This window comes from Hetaerina americana, unplaced genomic scaffold (assembly GCF_022747635.1).
Source record: "Hetaerina americana unplaced genomic scaffold, ioHetAmer1.1.p SCAF_9, whole genome shotgun sequence".
NCBI classification, from domain to species: domain Eukaryota; kingdom Metazoa; phylum Arthropoda; class Insecta; order Odonata; family Calopterygidae; genus Hetaerina; species Hetaerina americana.
The window spans coordinates 70,528,466-70,548,134 of NW_027287538.1; the positions used below are offsets into that span (position 1 = coordinate 70,528,466).

Sequence of the window (19,669 nt, forward strand, 5' to 3'; positions counted from 1 at the left end):
TGGGAATATAATATTAACATCAACAAGAAGAAAATAAAAATCCTTGTGTGTGAAAGAGAGAAGCTGAATTCAGAGATATCACGATTCGAGGAGCGAAACTAGTGGAATGACGTTGAATCATTCATCTACTTGGGCAGCAATAATATTCTTAAGTAGTGACAACATTGTAATTTGTCTCGTCCATAATTCGAACTTATTTCATTTAATCCCAATGCTTTTCTTTCCCATTCCTTGCTTACTTATCAATCTCCCATCAATCACTGTCTTCAATATTCTAAAGAGAACTCAAATACAATGGACTAAATCTTCGTTGCAGGCTGCAAAATAATTTGACTTATCCCGTAGGCTTAACCTTTGAATTATTAAAACTTATATTTTCACAGTCTTTAGGTACAGCATAAAAATCCAGTGCATTAAAACTCCCTGAATTACCTCTCCAAATCTCATGTTTACATTGTTTTGTGAGATGATTTTGGCAAATGATTTATCAAAAAGCAATGCGTTTGTCGATGCTATTTCTGCGATGCCATAATGCCATGGCATCTGCAGCCAGACACTTAAATGGCATCAATGGTGTCTTTAAAGAAATAACTTCCAATGTCATTTCACAGAGCCAATTCACGTGGATGTTATTCTTAAGCAAAAAGCAGCTGGTAGCAATGTTTGGGAATTAATCCCAAGACCGTTTTATTTATTATCGGGCCCCACCTGCATATCAACACATTGAATCTTATTCATTGTCCCTCTTCAGTTTGGAGGTAGTATTTCCTTCCTTGGGCCTCAAGCCTTGCCTCATTATTTAAGAAGTTTTTATCGCCATGGCTGAGTTATCAGCGAGTAACCATATATCTCAAATCACCTCGAGGGCCTCAATTGCTTTGTCTTCATGTTCACTCCTGGCTAATTAAACACTACACTCTCAGCTCTGCTCTGTCAATGCAAAAATGTATGCATTCTTTATTGCAGAGCCAGTTATAGGAAAATAAGTAGGCTTCTTTTAATATCAATTAAATGCTCATCTTATCACAAAATTTTAAATTTATTTCACAGATAAATAAATATGCCTTTTCTGGTGGACGAACTACTGTTGAGGAGCATCGTCAACTTGGAGGAAACTGTGATGTTGATATATCTTACCAGTATTTGACATTCTTTTTGGAGGATGATGCCAGATTGGAGCAGATTAGGAAGGTAATTTCTTTTTCTATTTAAGACAAATGTATCTAGTCCAATTTAATCTTAATATCAATAGTTTCAAGCATTGTGTGATAGAAATTCAAAGCGGTTAATGACTTCATACTTGTTTAGAATTATTAACTGTCCAAAATGAAAACATTAATAGGAGTATGAAAAAGAAACATTATTACATAGAAGAATTATTACAAAGCTACATGAAGGAATAGCAAAAGTTACTTTTTGATTTTGCAGCTTCCTGTCGTCAGATAAGTTTTACTTCAGCCAACTCAAAGCAACTCCTCTTATTCCAAGCATCTCATATTTTGTTTTAGTATTTCATGATCTACATATCAAAAGCTTTGCTCAAGTCAGAGTAGATTCCCACTACCTTGTTTTTTTAAGTTTATTCATTTATAATATAACTCACTGTATCAAAGTGAGCTTGTTCGAATCCTGGAGATGACAGATATTTTTCAGTGGTATCCTGATCCCTACTTGGGGTGCCTCATAGTGCTTCACTTGGAATGACTACGCCGTCTATCGGATGGGACATGTAACTATTTCACCCCTAGGCATCTTTTGTAATTAGAGGAGGCTAATGTAGGGTTTCTCTCCACCCTTCCTCCTTTTCCATCCATCCCTAATGGTGCAAATACCCTCAGCTGTTGGTTGCCTCCCCTAAAACTACCAACTACTAGAAGATTACAATGGTAGATATGCAGATTCTACTGCATGGATCCCAAGATCCCCTCAAAAGAAATGGCAATGCATGTATAATCATAGCACTATTGGATGCTCTGAAAATAATTGATAAAATGTCCCTGTTTTTAATGGAGATCATTCTGCAGTGTATGCGGTTGGCCTTATTGTATCCTAACTTTTCTTTACTTCATTGAAATGATATGATTAGCACAGTGAATAAACAAGGAAATCATTATGTTAGGAAAACTCTTTTCTGAGTAAATGAAGGGAAAATAGATCTTAATCAATCAATAGGCCATCATTTTGGGTCAGTTATCTTATAATGCAATTTTTGTCCAAATGTCCTGAGCAGATATGTTTTTACTTTTTCAGTAAAAGTTAATCTTGGCCAGTAATGGTCGTTTAAAAAGGGTGAACCTGGTTTTTATTCTTGGGACATAGCTTAACCATTGATTACATCTAAAATGTGTTGTCTCGGGTGTAACCTTATGGAATTTGCATAACATATTGAAATGTAATGAAATAATTGGCTTTGTAATTCCGCACACTTTATTTTAAAAAACACGACCCAGGTTTCGACATTGAACATCATCATCAGGTGGTCCTCATAGAAGCACGCTGGCTATATATACCTTCTGATCATAGGAGGGGGGTTGGTCAGAGAGGGAGGTTGGAGGGGTAAAAAAGGTTACAATGTAGCTGGGAAGAAAAGAGAATTACATTTTTGTTTAGAAGAGTGGTAGGTCTAGGAGTGGGGAGTGGGAGGGATACAAAATTTCGTTGGCAAGATCATCTTTCCAAGGGACACATTTCAAAATTTCTAACTGCTCCAAAGCATTGAGCCTTTCACCCTTTTCTTCAAAATGAATAATTTTTGTCACAAAGTCACTGTTGTGGTCACTTTCGAAGAGGTGCTTTGCAAAGAGGGATGTTATGTTCTTATTTTTTACACATGTTTGGTGTTCTTTAATCCTTTCTTTAAATTTCCATCCTGTTTGCCCAATATACCCTCGTGCTACAATCTGAGCACTTTAACTCATACACTCCACTCCTCTCGTTTTTGGGGACTTTGTCTCTAGTGTGAGAGATCAGGTTCTTAAGGCATGAACCACTGTAAAAGGCACATTTAATTTTTTCTTTAGGAAAACTTTTAATTACTTTTTGAGAAATAGTCCCAAGATATAGTATTCTCCGCCATTTGGCAGTTATTATTATCATTATTATTACTTTTTATTTGCCCAGAGATACAATACAAAAATACCAGGTGGGTGGTGTATGTACATGATATAAGGCACGTCAAAGAGGAGCAAAGACACAGGCTCAGTTAAGATACATAAAAGAAATGATGCTCATAGTTACATAAATGTTTGGTACAAACCCATGAACATTGGCTGTAACATGCACATGCTATATCAAATTCAGAAAAATCATTGATCACCAACATGAATCAGACCATGACCATTGCTAGAAACTAAAAGTATGAACTTACTGGTTGGGAATATTGTTGAGATATTCATCAACCGAGTAAAACATATTGCGCTGTAGATATCTTTTTAATTTATGTCTGAATGCAGCAGTTCCCTTTGTATCCTTGATACTTTTGGGTAGTTTGCTATATAATCTGATACCCATTTCATTGGGTCCTAATTTCAATGCTTTAGTTCTTATATTCCCATAATGGAAGTCATTACTGCCTCTGGTGTAATGATGATGATAGGCAGAGTTAAGAGAATAGTCGCCAATGTTATTTTTTATATATAGAATTAAAAACATAATGTAGATGCATGGGAGTGGTAGCAAATTTAATTCATGGAAAATAGGCCTTGACGGAGCATTGTGAGGTTTCCTGGTAATGATTCTAATAGCTTTCTTTTGTATTTTAAAGATGGTTTGAGAAATAGCAGCTGATCCCCATAATATTATACTGTAGGTTATATTTGAATAAATTTCCCCATAGTACAAATTGAGTAGTACAGTTTTACTTGTAGTTTCATACAGGTGTCTTAATAAGTAGCAAGTTGAACTGAGCTTGTGTTGAAGGGCATGAGTATCCCAAGAAATATTTGCACATAGAGAAATACCTAGAAATTTGCATTCTGTCACATGCTCAATTAATTGGTCATTGATTTTTACCAGCAGATCATCTGACACATTCTCATTGCGTGTAAAGTATACTATTTTACTTTTATTTACATTTAAGTCTAGAAGGTTGTCTGTACACCACTTGTTTATTGCAAGTGTGACAGACTTAGAATTTTCCACAAGGCTGGGATATTTTTGTGTTGATATTATTACATTAGTGTCGTCAGCGTACAACACTGCTATTATTCCATCATTATTTGGTAAGCAGTTAGGTAGGTCATTGATGTAAATCAGAAAGAGTGGCCCAAGGGTTGAGCCTTGTGGAACACCTTTGTTAACTTGGTATGCTTCGGATGAATATTTTGACCCATCAACTGATAACACTACTTTCTGAGTGGGATTATGAATGTAGGACTTCATCCAGTTTAAAGTAATTCCTCTAATTCCTATTCTATTGAGTTTAATTATCAGTCTATTGTGGTTTACATTATCAAAAGCCTTTGACAAGTCAAAAAACATTCCAAGAGTTTTGCGTTTAGCATCTAATGAATTAAGTATGCTGTCGATTGCCTGACATATGGCAGTTGTGGTAGACCTTTCAGATCTAAATCCATGCTGAGAATTTGAAAGTAGGAAGTTTTTTTCGGGATAAGATGCTATTTGGATATACATGGCTTTTTCGAATATTTTAGCAAATGTATATTGGACGGCTATTGGTCTGTAGTTGTTCAAATCATTTACACAGCCATGCTACACACAGAAGACATCGCCTACATATCTTAGCCAACAAAATACATTATTAATGAGAGGGTGAGCTGAGGAGAACAAAATATTTTCAAAATTGTCCATATAAATATCGGCCAGGAGTGGGGACAAGGGCGAGCCCATAGCTAAACCATTGGGTTGTTGGAATTATGTACCCTTAAAAATGAAATAATTTTGGGAAACACACGTCTTAAGTAATACACAAAGTTCACTTATAACTGGCACTGGGATGGATTTCTGGATGAGGATGTCTTCGGCTCACCGCTCAAGGTGGCACGTTGGGGAAAAGGTTGCGTACATCGAAGGAAACAAGCATGCACTTTTTCAGGATGACCTTTTTCAAAAGTTTGTTGACAAGGTCCAAGGAATTCACTACACCATATTCCGTGGAAAATTTGGAAACCTCCCTGAAGAGTACATTAAGCCTTTTCGCTAGTATGTGGTTGGGAGCTGACATATTTGAAACTACAGGTCTGATCGGAATCCCATTTTTGTGAACTTTAGGTAGCCCAAAAAACCGTGGTGCTGAGGGATTTATTTGCACTAGTTTCAACATTTCACAACTTTTGAATAACGTATCACAAGATTTAATCACTTTCTTAATTTCTTGTTGAAACTTGGGGGATGGGTCTGAACGAAGTACTTCAATATTATTGTCCCTGATGAAGTCTTCGCATTTCGTGATGTAGGTATTTCGTTCTAATACAACCACTGCGCTGCCTTTATCTGCTTTCTGTATGATCAAATTTTTATCTGTCACTGAATGTATAATGGACTGTAAGGCCTGGTACTTGGTAGAATAAGAAAAAGTATTACGGAAAAAATAATATAAAAATATAAAAGCGGAATTACTTATGCGGTGAACCCGAGCTGCCTTTTTGGCATGGCAAACCTTGAAATTCCCACCCTTAGTTCCATCCCCCTTGAGAGAGGCCTCCAGGCCATCAATCTCTCATTGACGTTCCTGCACCATTTTCTCCAATGTGGCGATACGAGCCCTTAGGGTTTTTAAGCATGGTAACAGGAGACCAAGTTGAAGCCATCCTAGTTTAGTAAACGAGTTCCCAAAATAAATCCAGATATACTACTCTAAAAAATGTTTTTATTAAAGACAGTACTTAAAATTAAATTCAACTAATTTGTTCAAAATTTGTAATTGAGTATCACTGAGTATAATATGTCCGTTGTAGTGAGATTACTGCAATGGTTTAGGGGATTCACTTAGTTACTTCGTGCAAAAATATTCACGTTGGTTTGACTGAAAAATCCAGAGCTCCAACGGGCGGTAGATAGTCTTGCGCAAGCTCTTCGTGGGCCAAGTTCAGTTAACTAATTTCATCGTAATATGTAAATTGTTCAACGGAATATTTTCAGAGGATTTAAAATCTATCTAGAAACATCATCGGTACGAAAAATTGCCATGTAACTCAAAAGACATTTCGGAATTTCTCACATAAATTTTAAATCAGCTATATTAAAATGTCCAATTACCGTTGATCGTTTACAAAGAAACTCTTTGCGTTGCCCTAACTCCCTAACAAAGGAGTTTGGACCGCATGCTCACCATTTAAAAATGCTTAAAATCACGTGGCCTTCCATGCTCTGAAGTAACGGGCTATCATTGTCAACACGTTTTATAAATATGAGTATTTCTTTGCTTTTTGTTCCGCTCTATTACTAAAACTAATGCACAGACTGGGTTGAAATTTGTTAAAATCCCCAAGTCATCCGACATACACAGAACTTAAAGAGAAGGTTGCGAAATACTGTTCTTCACCAGATAACATAGGTACTGCGAGGTTCGCGATTTTTTATCACGAAAGAGTGAGATCGTGTTTGGCGAGGCATCAGAACTGTAGTATACGATAACACCAAGAACTATGAAACCAATTGATTGAATTATAAATACACTTTAAGTACTGGCTCAGCTGTCTCTTTCAGCGGAGGGACTATCCATAAACTCCACCGATCATCAACTTCAATCTTCCTCCCTCTCTGCTAACAGCCAACAATCATAATATTTATCTATTCCCGCTCTTATATCTTCGTATTTTCACACACCACCGCAAAAACATAACCAATGAATATGTGAAACAAGTGAAACAAAAAGCGCGCATGACATACCTATTGCAATGTATGTAAATATTTTTCATGATATAATTTACTATCCGTGATGCCAAAATTAACAAAGGTACTTGACATTCTAAACTTAGTTAAATATGGGTAATTAAGTATTGATGAAATGTATCTTAAGGCGTGCCGCTAGTTCCCAAAGACGTTAGGCTGCGTGGTTCTGCATGGAAAATGGGCGGGAATATATGATGATGCGCGTATGTTTTGTGCTGTGCTTACATATCTTGGACCGTGCTTGCCTCTATTGAACAGTGAAAACTTTATTTTACTGAAAGCGTCATTGAATTGTGGAGGCTTTAGTCAGGCGGAGCAATATAATAACATTGTCACCGAGGGCCAGACATGAGGGGCGCATTGATAGTTTTAGAGGGTTGTGATAGGGTAGGGAAAACGACACAATGCATGAAACTAATCGAGAAAATTGCTGCTTATTCCGGAAAAGCGACGTTGTTGAAATTTCCAGGTAAGTTATTCTCCCGGGGTATTGCGTAGTGTCTTTTATTTCGTTTTTTGCCCATTTAATGCGTTTTGTAATTACCAAGAGAACTGCAGTATTTGCATGTAAATTTGTAAAAAAATTTACGTAAGCGAGCATTGCTTGTACTTGCCTAACTCCCTGTTCATCGTGGGCTCTTAGAATTTATAGACTTCGACAAGTTGTGGCAAACTCCTGAAATCTTGCAAACGAGGAGGGTAGCTATATACAAAAATAATATCTATGTATTGGGGAACTTGTAAGTTTTCATTTGATAAATGAAACTACATATTTGCCGCTGTCTTTCATGGTATTTAATGTTTTTATCAAGTGAACACCTGTTGGATTTATAATTGAGCAACAGGAACTGTTAATTCTCCCTAATGGCCTCCTAGTTAGGGCTAATTTTACGCATATTTAATTTATTCTAGATCGTTCATCACTCACTGGTGGCCTTATAGATGATTACTTGAGAAATAAATCAGAATTGAGTGACCAAGCCGTGCACCTTATTTTCTCAGCTAACAGATGGGAAATCCAGTAAGTCAGTACGACATAGCAAAATTCACATCAAGTCGATAACGCGCACCTTTTTAGGTTTTTAATTTCAATTCAATTTCCAGAAGCAAGATGATAAATCTGCTCAGGAATGGTACCCATTTAGTGGTCGACCGTTACGCTTTTTCAGGAGTAGCCTATTCTGCAGCAAAAGAGGTAAGTCTGGTCAATTCCGATACGTGATCAAAATGTGTGACACCCTATTACATGCTTTGTTTATGCCCGAAGGGTTTGGATATGAATTGGTGTCGTGGACCAGACATAGGGCTCCCACGGCCTGATATTGTGGTGTTCCTGGATCTTGATCAGAAGAGTGCCTCGTCGCGGTTCGGGTTTGGCGAGGAACGATACGAGACCCTTCAATTTCAGGAAGCGGTCAGAGATAATTTCTCGAAGCTGAAGGACTCATCGTGGATGGTAACAATGAAGCAATTTAACTTTAAAACATATCCAGACCCCATAGATGTAATTTACGAGTGTCCATTTTTCAGTCATTGTTGATGATAACGTAGATCAAGCTATTTTAGTTACATTGAAATGTATAATGTTACCGTAAACCTTTGCTAATCCTATCGGGTCAGAGACCCGCACTTAGCGGAAATCGGATTGACCTCTCATTTGATACAAGGAACCCCACAAAGTATTCTACATCACTGATATTGTGCATGCTTGTCATCGAAGACTTAAATGACATATTGTCTATAGAAATTCCAGGATTTATGTATAAACATCATTGTAAAGTTGACGCAATCCTATTTGAATGAAATAAATCGCTGATGTAATGTAGCAATCTTTTGAAAATTTGAATTGGGCCCGAATTAGAGAGGGTTGATATAGTGTTATATTGCTGAATCTTTATTATCCAGATTGAAAACTTAAGTTTCGTTTTGCAGGGTATCCATTACAAATTTGAACAGTTTTACCAGACTAAATGTCAATTCTTAAATTACCATTATTTGTGAGGCTTTGAATATATTACCCAGAATAAGGTAATGTTTGGTCTTTAAAAATAGCCCAAGTCTTTAATTGCAGGTTGTTGATGCTCGTAAAGGCATTGAGGAAATGCACCAAGAAATATGGAGCAGAGTGAAAGACACCATTGATGAATGTTGGAAGGAACCCATTGGAAAACTGTGGTGTTGAATAGCTCAAAAATTGTTTAATGCAATATTTATAAAGACAATAAATATTTTGTAAAAAATAATCACAAAAACCTAACAGTTGTCGTTAAAATTATTGTTGAAGTAGCTAACAAACCATAAATAATAAAAAGGCAGCCAAAACAAGAACTAGCAGGTCAAATTTTAAATAAAGTTCCTCGAGAGCAAAAAATAAATTCCAAACATAATACACCAACTGAAAAAGTAAACTTCCTGCTTAATGTAAGCATGTTGCAATTTCCTAATGCAGTGACAGTTAATGAATTCTATGATAAATGGCATAAATATGCAACATTATCCAATGATCACAAACTTCAACTTTAGATGTTCTCCCTTACAAAAAAGGGGAGGTTATGTTTGATTATCCAACAATTCAAAAGCTAATTTTTAATTTTCTTGGGGTAGTAAATTCTTTAATAACTTCTTCGGTGACCTTGGCTCTTCTCTCCTGATGTGTCGCAATCAAATTCTGAAGAAGGGAGATCAGTTCTTTCTTGAGTTCTCCTGTCAGTAATGCACCACTTGTGTAATCCTGGAAATATTTCAACACTCAATAAGCATTGTACAAGCACAATGAAACAGATTTAGTCAAGGAATTTTGTGTAACAATGGGCCTTCCCAAACCTGTCAGCCTTGATCATGACCAGAAAACACTATGCTGTTATTTTCTTAATATCTAGTTTAAATTATTCATCCATTTTAAAAGATAATCCTGTGAGATATAAATGTACCTTACCCAACTAAAGTTTAAGAGGGTATGTTTCCACAATTTAAGAACTTCCTCGAGATGTTTGCATCCATATACTGATACCATGGAATTGTCTTGAGGGTGACCAGTGTGGAAATTCTGAAGTTGCTGTCACAGTCACTTCATTGAATAATTGAAAAGTGTGATTAAAAACTAAAAAGCCATAACGATTAATAGTCATGGTCTATTAGAACATGGCCATGCTTGACAAGCTTTCAATTTGACTGAAGGTGGGATTTATTTGTTAACAGTAATAACCATTTTACAAAAAGAAAGGCAAAAACATGGATTAGTTCCGCAATCACAAAATACATTTACATACAGGTACAAATTACATAAAGATACTCATTATTGATAATTGAAATGTAATTTAGCATTGAAGAAGAATCTTGATTTATAATGCTTTAGAGACATTTTCAGATGGTATACATACCAAGTTAGAATAATTAATATAGACAAAATATCAATATTAAATAATATTCCACATTAAAACATGGAAACAGAATATAAGAAACATAGTATTTGTGATGGGCCAGGTGAAGGTGCGAAATGATAAATGTTAGAAGTATTCATTAAATAGGCCTTGTGTCATTGGTTAAAAAATTTACCCAATGGGCATTAGGGACAACGTATTGACGTGTACAAATATTGACAAACAACGAGTAGCATTCTAAAATTCTCAAGGCATTTTTAATAACATTTCTTAAGGGATCTTGGTGAGATAGAAAATAGGTCAATGTAATCACAACTGTTGGCATCTCTAGTAATCTGGTTCGTAGGCGAGTAGTAGGTGTAATTTTGGGCATGATTCCTAATTTGAAAGAGTGCTTCATACCTTGTATAATGTCAAATTACTTGGGAGTTCTTAGGAATCATTCTTATTATGCAGTAATTTATGAAGAAGAGTCATATTATTAATTGTTCTAGGTTCATGCAACGATCGAAGATTAAGTCGCGGTATCATTTAACGATAACTATAAAGATCTTTGTGAAAGTTCAATGCACAAATTTTCTTTGAACACATTTATTTTTATGAATATGGAGTTCGTAGTAAAATGACCAAATATTAGAGCATTGCTCACAGTGACCTATTTAATGAGATGAACAGAACTTTAAATAGCTCTATACGATTTAAGTTTTTACAGTATTGGAGTGAAGTGGCAATTCCAAATATCGGTGCAGGAAAGCCTTTGTCACCATTAAGAAAATAATTTTCTGGATTCAAATAACAAAAAACAGCTCATTCTCAATTATTTACGATAGAGAGACAGCATATTAAATAAAGTGAGATCTATCAGGACAAGTTCTGTCGGTATTCATGCATACCCAATGCGGGTAAAGGTGAATTGAAGTTAACTGGCTCATCATACTAAGTGGAAAAATACGGAAAACTTAAGATTGGAGGGCATTGGTAGACCATCATATTTCTTTAGCACTAATCTTAAAACAATTTTTGGCCTTTATATTGGACTATTAACATACAACACAATTAGACACACCCAAGCCCTAGGTGGAGGAGTACCCACCCAGGAGGGAATCAAAACCGCTACTTTAGGGTTGGCAGATGAGGACATTATCCTGCCATCACCAGCTACGGCTAATGAATTAATAATTAATTAGAACAAGTACCACTGTTTTTATATCCTTGGATTTACTTTGACATCCTCTAGCAAAATATTTTGTTTTACCTTACGTTTATATAACCTGCACTTGTGGCATTTGAGTGTTGGTGTCATGTAAATAATAATGCCTTCTGTTTTTACCTAATTTAGTGGCATGTAAGCTTTCCTAGGATACTTTCACCAAGCATTTGACTGAGAGTGAGTGTACGCAGAGCTAAGGTTTTCACAAAAATGGCAATTTTCTAAATTATTTATCCAGAGAGTAGGTTTCAAGGATGAGGGTCCAGGTAGGTTAATTACTCCATTCTCTATCCTACCTTCCGGGCCATGGAGCACAAGAATGATTCGGTGAGAGGAATATGCATCAAACAAAAAGAACCAAGACTGAAATGTATGAGCAAATGGGGAAAGGTATCTTGTTAAGGATTGAGAGAGGCAAGTAGCCAGTGAAAGTATCAACCAGAGTCGTCCGCCATGATCTACACGCGTTTCTTGTATGAACACATTGCCTGGTTATATTCTTTTACTGATTTTGGCTCATACTGAACTCCTGCATATGCCTTACTGATGACATGAACTAAGCCTGAATTAAAATTTCCAAGCGCCTGAGCCAAGTCAATCAAAGTGTGACAACAATCCTTGAAAAGGGCAAGCCTCCCTTATGCAAGGGAATCTATCAATCTCTCCAAGAGCTGGCAAATGAACTACCGATACCTTCTCCTCAAGAAAATAAATTCCACAAATACACAGACTTAGCTTAATAAAGCATCAATATTTACTCCCATAACTGTTAAGCATATAAAAATGAAAACTAATGAGTCCCCTGACTTTATTGAACATGGTTTCGTTGATTGCAATATTTTCACTAACATTGTATGTCCCTTTGAGTTTGTTTGAGTGATGTAATCAATGGTTAAGCTATGTCCCAAGAATAAAAACCAGGTTCACCCTTTTTAAACGACCATTACTGGCCAAGATTAACTTTTACTGAAAAAGTAAAAACATATCTGCTCAGGACATTTGGACAAAAATTGCATTATAAGATAACTGACCCAAAATGATGGCCTATTGATTGATTAAGATCTATTTTCCCTTCATTTACTCAGAAAAGAGTTTTCCTAACATAATGATTTCCTTGTTTATTCACTGTGCTAATCATATCATTTCAATGAAGTAAAGAAAAGTTAGGATTCAATAAGGCCAACCACATATACTGCAGAATGATCTCCATTAAAAACAGGGACATTTTATCAATTATTTTCAGAGCATCCAATAGTGCTATGATTATACATGCATTGCCATTTCTTTTGAGGGGATCTTGGGATCCATGCAGTAGAATCTGCATATCTACCATTGTAATCTTCTAGTAGTTGGTAGTTTTAGGGGAGGCAACCAACAGCTGAGGGTATTTGCACCATTAGGGATGGATGGAAAAGGAGGAAGGGTGGAGAGAAACCCTACATTAGCCTCCTCTAATTACAAAAGATGCCTAGGGGTGAAATAGTTACATGTCCCATCCGATAGACGGCGTAGTCACTCCAAGTGAGGCACCCCAAGTAGGGATCAGGATACCACTGAAAAATATCTGTCATCTCCAGGATTCGAACAAGCTCACTTTGACACAGTGAGTTATATTATAAATGAATAAACTTAAAAAAACAAGGTAGTGGGAATCTACTCTGACTTGAGCAAAGCTTTTGACATGTAGATCATGAAATACTAAAACAAAATATGAGATGCTTGGAATAAGAGGAGTTGCTTTGAGTTGGCTGAAGTAATACTTATCTGATGACAGGAAGCTGCAAAATCAAAAGGTAACTTTTGCTATAACTTCATGTAACTTTGTAATAATTCTTATATGTAATAATGTTTCTTTTTCATACTCCTATTAATGTTTTCATTTTGGACAGTTAACAATTGTAAACAAGTATGAAGTTATTAACCACTTTGAATTTCTATCACACAACGCTTGAAAATACTAATATTAAGATTAAATTGGACTAGATACATTTGTCTTAAATAGAAAAAGAAATTACCTTCCTAATCTGCTCCAATCTGGCATCATCCTCCAAAAAGAATGTCAAATACTGGTAAGATATATCAACATCACAGTTTCCTCCAAGTTGACGATGCTCCTCAACAGTAGTTCGTCCACCAGAAAAGGCATATTTATTTATCTGTGAAATAAATTTATAATTTTGTGATAAGATGAGCATTTAATTGATATTATCACATTTCTGATAGGTTATTTTAATGATCATGCACTAATTTTCAGAGACAGTTTTAGTAGCTACAGGGCTATAGATAGCAAAAATCCCACTTGCCACCCACGGCATCTAAGGAATAATTAGTTTTACTCAAATGCGTGCACCTTCACTAATCTTGCGTGTTTTACTGTCATAACCTTCACTGCATGACCACCAGGGACAGCCATTAAACAAAGTAGGGCACGTTACAGTATTTGTTACTCCGCTTTGTTTGTTTTTAAGTTTTCCCATCCATCTCTCTCTGTAGGGGTGACCCTACTGCTGCCTGCAGCATTGTGTCACATTCCCTACCAGTTAGTTAGATTACAGTTGAGTACGTAGAGGGTGACCACTCATTTTATGGAACCCTACTCACAATTCTCCCAATGAGCGTGCTTTTGTTATGTTTGTGAGGCAAAGGGGAAAAAATAAGTAGGACACAGAGGAAGACAAACATCAAGGTTTTTAAACATGGTGGACGAGGAAAGGAAGCTGCAGATGGAAATCTAAAGAAAGTGGATGAAGGAAACATGCTAAGGTGATTAGATGCTGCTCTAGGCCATGATAGAAGGGAGAATGTTGGTTAAGTGGGGTAGAGGATAGAGAGAAGTAGGCTTCCCAGACAGAGTGAAGGCAGTCAGAAATTACAATAAAATCGAGAAGAAAATAATGTTGGGCAAAGAAAGAATTATACTTGGAAGTACATAGTTTCCAGAGACTGTCCAAAACCTACCCTTACACAGCTGGAAACTGGGCAATGAAAAATAAGGTATCTTCTTTGAAATGCTGCACAATGCATCAACCGCATAAATTTCACTCTAATTTTAAATTACTCCAGATTTTGACAGATTTTTGTTAGCACTTTGGGCCAAAAGAAAACAATTTATAACAGGTGTCATTAATACATTCACTCCAATTTGTATATTAAACATAGGAGGTGGGGAAACCAGGGTGTCTCCAGGTGCTAGGAGGGGTTTGGGGAGAGACCAGTGACCACAGGGAAGAAGTGAAGCTCTAGAGGGTGGGGGAAAAAACGGTTAAAAGTCTGGGGTGGAGATTGAGAGCTTGTAGAAGAAGAGGAATAGACAAAGAAGTATGGAAAGTCCAGTCAGTTGCGATGAGATGGTCATTTCCTTTTGTCTGAATTCCTTATGGCGTCTATCATACCGTCTTCTCATGGAGTGTGGGGAAGGAGGATGGTGTCCTTTGGTGTCGACTCAGGTCTGGTGGCAGATCGTTCTCTTTCGTTGGGGATCATCCGGGTCCAGAGTCGACTCACTTCACGGTTGTAGGGAGTGGAAGGACGGTGTCCTTTGGCTCGGGACTAAGCTGCTGTGTGAGGAGCTGTTCCGACGGAAGGGTTGGTCCGGGGGGGGGGGGGGAAGAAAGGTCCATTCTCTGTCAGGGTAAAGCCCAGTTCTTCTTCTATTGGTCTTTGAGATGACGCTGTTCTCAGGGATGGTGTGAGGTGGGAAGATGGAGGGTGTGGGTTTGTATAACTTAGCTTAGTCCCGAGCCGAAGGACACCAACCTTCTACTCCCTACAACCACGAAGTGAATCGACTTTCAGCACCAAGATGAAAGGGACCATTTGGCCAATGGTCCCGAGCCAACACCACAGGGCACCATCCTCATTCCTAGCACACCATGGGGAGACAGAACCCAGATAAGAGGAAAAGACCATGTCATTACAACCCACTGGACTCTCCATACTCCTTTGCATATCCCTCTTCCTCCACAAACCCTCAACCTCCACCCCCCACATTTACCTGTTTTTTTCCCCCAACCTCAAGAGCTTAGGCTTTTTCCAATTGCCACTCCCCCAACCCCTCCTAGCAAGTGGAGACACCCTGGTTTCCCCACATCATGTTTAATATACATATAGGACTCTGTACAGTGGGAGTTTCACTTGAAAATTATGTAGTACATCAAAACTAGTCAAAATTAAATCTTTATTTAGTGGAATGTTGCAAGAGTTTTCATTTCTATTAAAATGGAACAATTCCACCACATTACGCCTGAATCTGTTATTTATACTATCATCATCACACCAGGGGAAGGCACAACATCCACCTCAGTAGTATTAGACCTAAAGCATTAAAATTAAGGCCCAAGGGAATTGGCATCAGAGTATATAACAAATTATCCAAAAGTATAAAGGATAATAAGGGAACTACTGCATTCTAACATAAATTAAAAATATATCTACAGGGTAATATGTTTTACTCTGATGAAAAATTTCTCGACAATATTCCTCTTCTTTGAATCCATACTTTTAGTTTATAGCAATTCTCTTAATCTAGTTTATATTAATGCTCCTTGTTTTTTAATGCATATTTGCGTTTATGTTAACATTTAATGCATTCGTGTGTGTTTGTGATATATTCAACATAATTGTTAGCACCATATTTTGCACCTCAGTCAAGCCTCTATGCATTTTATTCCTTTTTAATGTGCCTTATGTCAAGCACATCACAGCATCCACCTGGTATTTTTGCAATAAGATTTTTGGGCAAATAAACTGCATTATTATTATTGATGTCAGGTTGCACCCCTGCCTCTCCCCAACCCTAAGGGTAAATACTGTACGTCCATGATCCCGCACACATATAATGTCCACTATGTACGCACTTTTATTTTGCTACTTCAAGTAAATTAAGCAAAACTAACTTTGCCAATTCTACAGCAATTTTTATAGCACATGACAATGGTTTCATTGCAAAGCATCATCCCCTGATGATGTTTCCTTACAATGGCCCAGTGGTCATGTACAATTAAATTAAAGTGGAATCTGTACAATTACATTTAGACAGTGTTTTTATTTTCCTAGCTAACAGTAAAACCATCTCCAAACTTCTTGCAATACCCCAGTCTTGCAATACATCAAAATTTAAAGAGTAGGATCATAATTCCAAAACATGAAATTAATCTTTTTTCAGCCACGGTCCAATCTAGAATTATTTGCGATATCATGAAGTCCAATCAGCTACTCAATAGTGAATTTCATTGATCCATCATAAAATGGCTACTGTTAAAACATTTGCCATTCCCATTTGATTCAACACATTTCGTTCTTCCATACAATCAATGAAAGCATCATAAGGATGGAGAACTATTAACAAGTAAAAATCCAAAATCATCCATGGCAAATTTGCCTCACAGCCAAGAGAACTTAATTTTTTTCTTTTCTAACTATTCTGGTTGATGAAGGTTCCATGATGCTTCCGGTAATTACTGCTGCATAGGTTGGCTTTTTGGACAACAGTTTCACTCGCAGTCCTCAGCTGGCTGGCCCAGAGTCCTGTGATTGGTTGTTTCTTGGCATTAAGGTGGTAAGGGTAATTCCACTTTTCCACCAAATAAATAGCCAATCAGGGCACGCTAGCATCTTCTATATATAGCGGCCAAATTGTAAAGGATATCACTTGGATCTGAAGATGTCTCCAGGACTAAGGGCAATACTGTTGTCCAACAAGCCAAACTACATAATAATAATTCACAGAACCAGCATGGAATCATCATCAGATAAATGTAGCAGAAGGGTCAAGATTTATTCTGGTTGATGACGTTACTGTGAAGTGGGCGCAAATTGGAGGAATGACTCTAAACCACCATTACACTGAATAATTTAAAATGTCACCACCGTCTGGAAAATGTCATGGAGCCACTTTTGAGAGATGTGGTAGCAATTCAATGTATCAAATAAAGGGAGCAGACAGGAACAATACTGGTAATCATACCGAAACACTTGAGCGAAACAAAAAACTTATACTGAAAACTTAGTTGTACTGAAAACATATGCAGCAAGTTATGCCATTAAGAGGAATCTCTCATTCAGTATTAAAGTCCACGATCCATCACCAATATCACATAACATGGCTTAATGCATTGAAAAAAAATAATTTAAAACTTCTTTTTAAAGAACTTTGTATTTTCACCTATTTCCCAATCTTTGGGTCATAATGGTAAAATAATTCAATAATGTAAAATACTTAATGTGTTTTTGGAACAGCTGTCATATTTGATGGAATTACCTTTGTTCTACTACACTTCTAAATAAAAACGACACAAATAAATTAGTAAATAGATATTTTTATGAACCAACTAAGTAATAATGGTTCTAATTTTAGTATATCACATCCTTTACGTCAAACACTTCCCAAGAAGCATCTGAATCAAGCAGACAAATTGCTATCGAGGGAAATCAATAATGGTAAATATATTGTATGTAATAATGATAAAATAATTCCTTCCTTGTTTTGAAAATAATCAAGTTAATTATTATTCCATACCTTATTTTTTATTTGCTTTGGGGTGTCTGTTAGAAAAATAGAGGAATTTTGATCACTTGCAGACATTTTCGTCTGTGCTCCTTGCAATGCCGGAAAAAAAGAGCAATGAATCAAGGCAGGTTTTGGAAGCCCTATTCTTGGTGCAACATCTCTAGTCATCCTAAAATAGGGATCCTATAATAGTTAAAAAATAAATATTTTTAATAAAATAATATGCATTGATATTCACAATGGAACATTCCGATCCAACGTTATGGTCACAAAAAAATGATCATACCTGATCAATTCCACATGGAATTAGACATGGAACTTTGGCCTTATTAAATATAAATGGAAACGAAGTGGAGAACGACGGTGCGGCTTGAATTGAAGGAAAGCTTATCTTCCCTATCACATCACTATCACCAAATCCGAAAATACCTTTCACCTGGTTGAATGTCACACACTTCTGAATTCGGACCATGTTTTGGTAAAATGCTGGACACTGCCTTAAAATGAAAATATATAATTCATGAAATGTTCACTTATACACGACTAACTTTTATGTTAGATAATTACCCGATAAAATCTAGATCAGAAAAAATGAAAGTCTTTTCCTTATCAAATCCACAAGCTATGATGTCCTTCGCATTTTCGTATGCCAATCTATTAGCTTCCTCCAAAGTAATGTCCTTCCATAGGCATTTTTCGTCATCTGTCATTTGTATAACTAAAGGAACATCGAATACATCTTGCAACCACCTGTAAAATCAAAACATAAGTGAAGATTTTAAACTGGAAATGCCAAATAAAACTTTAATTCTTCCATCAACAAGTACCATATTATATGACAGTGAACGTACTTAGTAAAAATGAATGATATCAAATGACCGACATGCATTGATTCAGACGACGGTCCTCTTCCTGTATACAGGAAAAACTGTTTTCCTTGCTCATACTGCGTAAGAATTGTGTTCATATCACGATGGGAAAAAAATATTCCTCGGCGTAGGAGGTGATGAGCTGGCTTCCCAGTTACTCTTTCAAATCTTGCTATTAGCTCGTCGTCCACTTTGGAGCTTCCGAATTTTTCTATGAAAAAAAGAATTCGCACTATATATTTACGCCGCCATAAAGAATTTGATACTTACATACTAAGTATTTAATTTTAGCTTACTGATTAGCTTGTCGTAGTCTATCCCCGCAGCAGATTTGGTGGACACGTTCCATGGATTAACTACATCTTCCTCTGCCTCGTCTTTATCACCAGAATTCACTAATGATAACTCTGACAAACAATTTTCAACGCCGTTTGCCATTATTCATTGGCTAATAGCTGAGTTAGAGGACTAAAAAAGGATAGAAATGTACAAATTCTGAATAACACACATGTATGCCTCTGTCTTCCACGGCCTCTCACACTGGATACAACACGTCGCGCGGTCACGGCAACTGATCGTCATATTGCGTCAGTTTCCGCGATTTCCGCAATATAATCGTTGCAGATTTACATGATTTTTATCGCATGAGTGACATATTACAAACCGTAGGGGTTGTTACAGGCTTTATATTACAATTCACCGAAATATATTTACGATAATGCAAGAAATTAATACAATAAATGAACACAAACGTTATTCGGAGAATTAGCAAAAAATCAGACTTATTTCACCGCGGAATTCGAGTATGATTAAAATTTTAAAATAAAAAAAAATACTTGTATAATTTTGT

General features: G+C 36.6%; 2 protein-coding genes across 2 annotated transcripts; one reads left to right on the forward strand and one right to left on the reverse strand.

Moving 5' to 3' along the window:
• The first annotated feature begins 6,841 nt into the window (after positions 1-6,841).
• On the forward strand, positions 6,842-9,086 carry LOC139698777 (thymidylate kinase). Its single transcript, XM_071597687.1, has 5 exons — positions 6,842-7,321; positions 7,765-7,873; positions 7,957-8,047; positions 8,120-8,308; positions 8,924-9,086. The coding sequence occupies exons 1-5, from the start codon at positions 7,201-7,203 to the stop codon at positions 9,032-9,034; spliced, it is 621 nt and encodes a 206-aa protein (XP_071453788.1). The 5' UTR covers positions 6,842-7,200; the 3' UTR covers positions 9,035-9,086.
• TrpRS (Tryptophanyl-tRNA synthetase) lies at positions 9,031-19,364 on the reverse strand. The gene is made up of 7 exons (XM_071597685.1): positions 19,116-19,364; positions 18,802-19,030; positions 18,518-18,700; positions 18,237-18,447; positions 17,960-18,133; positions 13,458-13,598; positions 9,031-9,583 (listed from the first exon to the last, which is right to left on the reverse strand). Exons 1-7 carry the CDS (start codon positions 19,255-19,257, stop codon positions 9,425-9,427), a joined length of 1,239 nt encoding a protein of 412 aa, XP_071453786.1. The 5' UTR covers positions 19,258-19,364; the 3' UTR covers positions 9,031-9,424.
• Positions 19,365-19,669: the final 305 nt, after the last annotated feature.